The sequence below is a fragment of the Myotis davidii genome, unplaced genomic scaffold (genome assembly GCF_000327345.1).
Source record: "Myotis davidii unplaced genomic scaffold, ASM32734v1 scaffold993, whole genome shotgun sequence".
Classification (NCBI taxonomy): domain Eukaryota; kingdom Metazoa; phylum Chordata; class Mammalia; order Chiroptera; family Vespertilionidae; genus Myotis; species Myotis davidii.
The window spans coordinates 333,002-340,495 of record NW_006285483.1 but is presented as its reverse complement, the minus strand read 5'-3'; the positions used below and the strand labels follow the sequence as shown (position 1 = coordinate 340,495).

At 36.2% G+C, this 7,494-nt stretch overlaps 1 protein-coding gene across 1 annotated transcript in view; it reads right to left on the bottom strand.

Annotated features, from left to right (window-relative positions):
* Nucleotides 1–7,494, bottom strand: part of APPBP2 (amyloid beta precursor protein binding protein 2) — a 46,747-nt gene that overhangs the window by 4,605 nt on the left and 34,648 nt on the right. The window contains exons 8-11 of the mRNA XM_006756162.2: nucleotides 7,198–7,428; nucleotides 4,653–4,738; nucleotides 3,249–3,439; nucleotides 489–654 (exon numbers count right to left, since the gene is read on the bottom strand). Coding sequence (XP_006756225.1) covers nucleotides 489–654; nucleotides 3,249–3,439; nucleotides 4,653–4,738; nucleotides 7,198–7,428 — 674 coding nt within the window. The remainder of the gene's footprint in view (nucleotides 1–488; nucleotides 655–3,248; nucleotides 3,440–4,652; nucleotides 4,739–7,197; nucleotides 7,429–7,494) is intronic.

The following is a 7,494-nucleotide window of genomic DNA, read 5'->3' as shown; positions in this document are numbered from 1 at the left end:
CATTGGAGTACTTTGTCACTGACGCAAGCAAGCCTCATGTTCGCTTCAAGCTGCCTGGCTGCCAGCCGCCATCTTGGCTGGCAGTTAATTTGCATATCACCCCGATTAGCCAATGGGAAGGGTAGCGGTCATATGCTAATTACCATGTTTCTCTTTTTTAGATAGGATGATTCCATTAATACCAAGTTAAAAAACAGGTAAACCTGATCTATCATTAAATCCAGAGAACAAAGAGGGTAATAATTACACAAATACTTTAATTTTTAAAATAACTATTTTTGCCTATAGTTGACGTTGTGTCATACTTCATTCTGGTTTCAACATCAATAAATCATGTTTAGTAAAATGTTCCAGATGATTTTTTGGAGGTTTCAAGAAAAATTTGGAAGCTCTAAACTCATTTAAATCTTGGTAAAACACTTCCCTTATACAATATAAGATATGTTGATCTCTAATCAACTGAGCAAGATAATTATAAAATAACATACCAATGGCTATAGACCGTAAATAAAGTTTCTCAGCATTTTCATACTGATTCATGTCATAATTATATAAAGAAGCCAGATGTCCCACTGAAAGGGCAACTTCATAATCTTCTTGACCAAGAAGTTGCTCTTTAATCTGAATTGCTTTGATATGCATTTCTTCAGCTTCCTGGAAAAAAAAATTAAGCCATATAAACCATTAGAGTTTGCTTTGCCTTATATCAACAATTCTTACCCAATGAGGAAGATTCTTCTATGCTCAAGAGATTTTATGGAGGTCATAAGGTAATCAGATCAGAGAATATATTACGCTATTCCAAAAGTTAATTATGGGAAGCATTTACAGTTTGGGGAAGCTCTGTACATAACCTAATGATAGTAATAGTGTTCTATGCCAAAAATAACCAGAGAAAACTTGTCCTGGTAATAAAAAGTTAGAAGAAAATACCATTAAAGCATTCTAAAATGAAAATTATTTCTTTCAGTTAACACACTCTAAAACTTAACTGAACCTTGTGAAGCTTAAAATTCCATGATAGCATGTTAAATTTTTTTTAAAATATATTTTATTGATTTTTTAACAGAGAGGAAGGGAGAGGGATAGAGAGTTAGAAACACTGATGAGAGAGAAACATCGATCAGCTGCCTCCTGCACACCCCCCACTGGGGATGTGCCAGCAACCAAGGTACATGCCCTTGACCAGAATCGAACCAATGACCCTTCAATCTGCAGGCTGATGCTCTAGCCCAGGCGTGGGCAAGCTTTTTGACTCGAGGGCCACAAAGTAAACATCATTACATAAAAGGGTACGGTCTTTTTTTTTTTTTAGTTTTATTCATTTCAAATGGGCTGGATCTGGCCCGCGGGCCGTAGTTTGCCCACGGCTGCTCTAGCCACTGAGCCAAACCGCTAGGCTATATAGAAGTACATTTTATTTTTTGGAGTTATAATTTTTTTTTTAAATATATTTTATTTATTTTTTACAGAGAGGAAAGGAGAGAGAGAGAGAGAGAGTTAGAAACATCGATGAGAGAGAAACATTGATCAGCTGCCTCCTGCACATCTCCCACTGGGGATGTGCCCGCAACCCAGGCACATGCCCTCGACCGGAATCGAACCCGGGACCCCTCAGTCCGCAAGCCAACGCTCTATCCACTGAGCCAAACCGGTTTTGGCGATAATTTTTATTATGACAAATTAAACTCAGGTTAATTGAGGAATAAATAGATTGAGTTTCAGGTAAAAAATAAATGTCTTAGGCAGGTGTTCCTATCCTTTCCTCATTGTGACCCTAAAATGGATATTAAGAATTTATAACCCAAAATTCTAAAAGGGAAATTCAGTAAATTTTATCACTATGATTAATAATACTTGCAGAGATCTAAAATTACCTAACAAATTGCAGCTGGGTCAGAGAGACCCAGAACATCCAAAAGAAGGCTCAAGGCACCAAGCAGCTTGCATTGCTTCACAGCTGGGCCTCATCTGGGCACTTCCAAACCCCAAACAAGGAAGAGGAAACTGCAAATCTCTCTGTAGCTCCTGCTGGGTAGCCTCAGGCAGAGGCTAAATTAGCACCTCCTTAGAGATCCAATAGCCAGTGTACCCAGTGCTCAGAATGGGACCATCCAGATTACAACTCCTCAGATCCATAAGGGACACACTCAGGGGGCAGACTCAGTGAGCACCAAAGCCCCACTGAAGCAAGTCTTGCCCCATACGGGTGTCCCCAGCACAGAAGTTCTCCCACCATAGACACAGCTGATTCTCACAGACAATTGGCCTGGAGGTCAATTCCTCCCAGTGATACCAACTACAATCAAGGCTTAACTACAACAAGACTGTGCATACAGCCCACAGAGGGGTGCACCAAGAGTGTCCATCTCAGGTAATTGGGGAGGCTGAGACACTGGGCCCTGTAGGACACCTAGCGCAGAAAGCCACCCTATCAACACAGGGAAGCAGCCAAAATGCGAAAAAATAAGAAACAGATAACAAATGACAGAAATGGAGGAAAGCAAACTACTGGATACAGAGTTCAAAACCACGGTTATAAGGTTTTTCAAGAATAGCAAGAACCTACAACCAAGATTACTTTATCCAGCAAAGCTATCATTCAGAACTGAAGGTCAGATAAAGAGCTTCACAGATAAGAAAAAGCTAAAGGAGTTCATCACCACCAAATCAATATTATATGAAGACTGACAAAAAATCATACACCTATGGATGAGGACAGTGGGGGGGGGGTAAGGCCAGAGGGCGGGGTGGGAACCGGGTGGAGGGGAGCTATGGGGGGAAAAAAGAGGAACAAGTGTAATAATCTGAACAATAAAGATTTATTAAAAAAATACTTGCAATATCTGACATTTCTTGCAAACCCACTATGTGCTAGGCGCTCTGCCACTTGCTGTACTCAACCTACCTAAAAACTATGTTTTAAGTAACTATAACATGCATATTAGCCTTTAGGGTTTGATATATTTCTTATTTTTCCAAGATCTGGATTTTTGAAACATTTATATTTTGACTATGTTGCTTTATACTAGATTATTTTCTCAAAAATTTTCCAGTTATTTTTATTGTAGAAAGTATTGCATATATCCCCTTCCCCCATCTATTTTCTCAATTTTAATGAAATATGGTATGAGTAAGATAAATGTGTACTTTATTATTTAAGATTACTGAAGATATATCATTTAAGATTATGCTTTATTACTTTAGATTATTCAGAGAAAGAAAAATATAGTAAAACACATTTCTACCTTAAATTTTCTCATTGACTGATAAAGTCTTCCAAGGTTTCCATAGTGTTTTGCAGTCTGGACATTGAATTCCCCAAAAGCTTTTTTAGCTAGTTGGAGTGAAGAAAGGTGCAAATCATGAGCTTCTTGAAGCAGCCTCTGTTCAGTTTCTTTATTATGACAGTCGATTGCAATCTCCTCTAAAATAAGTGCTGAATAAGAAAGCAATGAAATTAGTGTACTTTCAAACCATCTATCAGAGCTAATCTGAGCATATAATTTAAAATTAAATGCATATATACGTAGATATGGTTTAAAACTAGTAAGAAGAAAGTATTCTACTCCACTGGGGGAGGAGGGTAGCACAGTTTGGGGGCGGGGGGTGTCATTCAAATTTAAGAAAAACAATGGTGTTTCAAATTATTTGCAGAATTATTGTACTAGAATGTTACACATTGCCGGTATGAAATATATATATATATATATTTTAAATGTTTAAAAATAAAATAAATGCAAACTAAGAGGGGGGAAAAAAAACCCTGTTTCAGAATTAAGGTAAAATTTATCCAACATGCATGGAGTTACCACATGGGTGACCTAATTATGTTGGCAAAATAAATGCCTTAAATGCTTGGTAGTGATTATAGGAAAAGTTAAAATAAAAAAAGAAGGTAGTATTTGTTAAGAGTCTTGAAACATTAAGGGTAATGTGACATGCAGCTGAAGAATCCTGCACTATAAAGCTGAAGGCATGTGAAAAATCCATCTTCAGTTTGCTATCCATGTTACTGTTCAATAATCCTTTGTGTTATACATGAATGAATGCATGTAAATGGAGGAACAGCTGGGGGTAGACATTCTCACTTATTAATTAACAATGCTATATGAGAGAAACAAACAACCTTTCATTACGAATCGCTGGAAATTATTTACTTGTTGTTTTTAATCCTCACCTAAGGATATTTTTCCATTGATTTTTTTTTTTTTTTTTTAAAGAGAAAGGGGAAGAGAAAGGGAGAGACAGAGAAATATTGATGTGAGAGAAACACATCGATTACTTGCCTCCTGCACCTGCCCTAGCCAGGGCCCAGGCCACGGAGGAGCCTGTAACTATTAGTAAACCGAGGTATATACCCTTGACTGGAATCGAACCCGGGACCCTTTGGTCCACAGGCCAACGCTCTATTCACTGAGGCAAGCCAGATAGGGCTGGAAATGACTTTAAAACAGTGAATCTGCTATCCTAGTATATAGATACAGTCTAATCCTAAGCACTACCCCTGAAGAAATAAACAAATATCCTTATTTTGTACCATATATCATCAATTAAAAAATATCAAAGACTAGACATCAATTACAATTGACAGTTAAAGAAATCTATACAGACAGACAGACAGATACTGAAGACTAAATTACAAAGGGTACCTTTCACCCTCTTTGAAGAAGCCAAAAGAAGATGATCTTCAGGTAGGATGTGGGTAATGATACCAATAGCTCTTTCTGCATGAAATCTGCAATACAGATAGATATATTCTGGCATTTCTTCCCCACCCCTGCTTCCCTTTCAGGTTTTCTTACCTCCCTCTCTCTTTCTTCAACACCAAGTCATCAAATTAAACCTTCAGAGCCCACCATTTAGACAGAAATAAGCAATACAGATAGATAAATATATTCTGGTATTTCCTTTTAGTTAAAAGTGATCTAAGCATTTTTTAAAAACACAATTTATAATACTGAGAATTTCTAACACTATCTATAGTATAGAACAATTATTTGCGTTTTTTTGGTTTAAATTTCAATCTGCTTGTGAACTGAACTTTTAACATCCAATGGATTCCCATCTCCCTCAGAATAAACTATAAGGTTAGGACTACCTACAAGACTCAAAATGATCATTTACTGGGTTACCTCGCTAACCTCATCTTCCACCATTTTCAAAAACAACACTTCCAGTCAGTTTTCTGAATATGCAAATCATGTTTTTACCTAGGACTCTGAAATACTCTTCCCTTGAATATCTACATGGCCCACTCCTCATAAGCCTTTCTAGGCTATACAAAAGTCCCTAAATAATCTATAATTACTCTCTAAACTCCTAGTTTACTTCATTCTTCACAACATGCATCCTCACCTGATAGGTTTGGTTATTTGTTTATGGTCCATCTTATCAAGCAGAAGGTAAGCTATTTGTCTATCTTATCTGTTAGTTCCTTAAAAAAACTAGAAGTTTTCTATCTCCATCTTCCAAGTAATCATTATTTTCATTACATTAAATGTCTTCTAACTCACTGTCTATTTAATTGTGTCTAATATACCAGCTAACTTATCTACTGAGTTTTAATGTCAATTAGCATTTTCTAAATCTAGCTATATTTTCTTTTTTATAACAGCTCTTATATTAAGACAAAATTCATACCACATAATTCACCTATTTAATGTGTCCAACTCAACAGTTTTTAGTATGTTGACAGAGTTGTGTACCCAGCACCACAATCAATTTCAGAATATTTTCATCACCCCCAAAAGAAACTCTGTGCCATTAGCAATAACCCTACATTTTCCTTCAACCCCTTAGCCCTATGCAACCAACCACCTTTACTTTCTGTCTCTATAAATTTGCCTATTCTGGATATTTCATATAAACATAATCATACAAATGTTGTTCTTTGTGACTGGCTTCTTTCACTTAGTTCATGTTTTTCAAGGTTCATCCATTCTGTAGCATGTATCAGACAGATGTTTTGTTTTTAAATCTGCCTTTTTATTTCTTTTGTTTCCCCTCCAAAATATTACTGATTCCTTCTTTTATATCAGGGTCAGCAATTATTTTCTGTAAAGATAGTAAAGATTTTAGGTTGTGTGGACCACACATGCTGTCCCAACTACTCAACTCTGCTGTTGTAATGTGAAAGCAGTCAGAGGATACTTAAGAGAAGGAAAAATGCTATGTTCAAATAAAACTTTATTTTGCCTACAGGCCATAGTTTGCCAACCCATTTATATCTTTAATCATTTAAGAATACTTACTTTATATAATATCAACCAAAAAGTTCTGTTAAGCAACATTCTTAGGGTCCTAATCCTGTTCATTATATCTACTGACTCTCATTCGTAAGGAAATGTTGCTCTACTTATTTTTAATTTAGAATGGTGAGTTGAGCTGAGTCTATGGAAAATCTATATGGTTTGGTTTGAGGGTTATTTCCAAGAGTTTTACATTTTCTCCTGAAAAGCATCCCAAGAGAACTAGTTTCAATGTTTTTCTCAATTTGAGGGTTCCTGCATGCATGATGCCCAAACACAAGAATGCTACATGTCTGTAGCTATAAATATCCCTTTGAGGAATTTATGACAAGTTTCCTTGTCATCTCTCTTGCAAGTGGGCAAAATTTTTTTTCCAGTCTATCCTTTCTCTGAGTAGTAGCCGTGATCCTGGTGGCTTTAAGTGAAGATTTCATTTCCAACTCACAGCTTACTGTAGGCTGAATGCTTTGTCTCTTAAACTCAGGACTGCTGTTCAACCAAGATTACAGAAATTTGTAAGCTTTCCTACTACTCCAGAGCAGTTATACCATAGTTTGGATTTTAGTCGATTATTTAACTTTTTAGATTTTAGTGCATTATTGGCCTATGGAGACTTCCTTCTTCTCTTGCAAGATCAGTTATGCATTTTAAAAAATAATTGTTTTAGTATTTCTGTGTCTTCTGAACAAAAAGTTTTTAGGTTAAGTTTGCAATTTAGCCTGAGGCTACTACTATATTACAAGCAAAATTATTGGAGAAAATAATTTATATTAAACCACATAAACTCTAAATTGGTATGATTTTAAAATGTCAGACATTTTAGGCATCATATTAAAGCTCCAGGAAGACATTTAATGCACAAAGTACATTAAATACTACTGTATTAGGAAAAACAAAACAATAGCAACAGCATATAATCCCTCATGAAAAGGAACATGGGACTTACAGTGCATTGTCAAATTTCCCAGAACTATATTGGTGAACATAAGAAGAATAAGCCAAGTCTTCATGAGCTGTTGCTACATGGATATTTTTGCCACCAAACACCGACTGCCGAATGTCAAGGGCTGCCTGATAAATTGCAACAGACTGACAGATATTATCTACATTGAGTAGGTAGAACCCATAATCTAGCAGTGTGTCAGAATATTTTGGGTGTTTGGATCCAAAATGATCCCTATAAAAAGATACGAAACTATTAGGATATCAACTAGAGACAGATAATTTGAAGTGGTATTTTTAA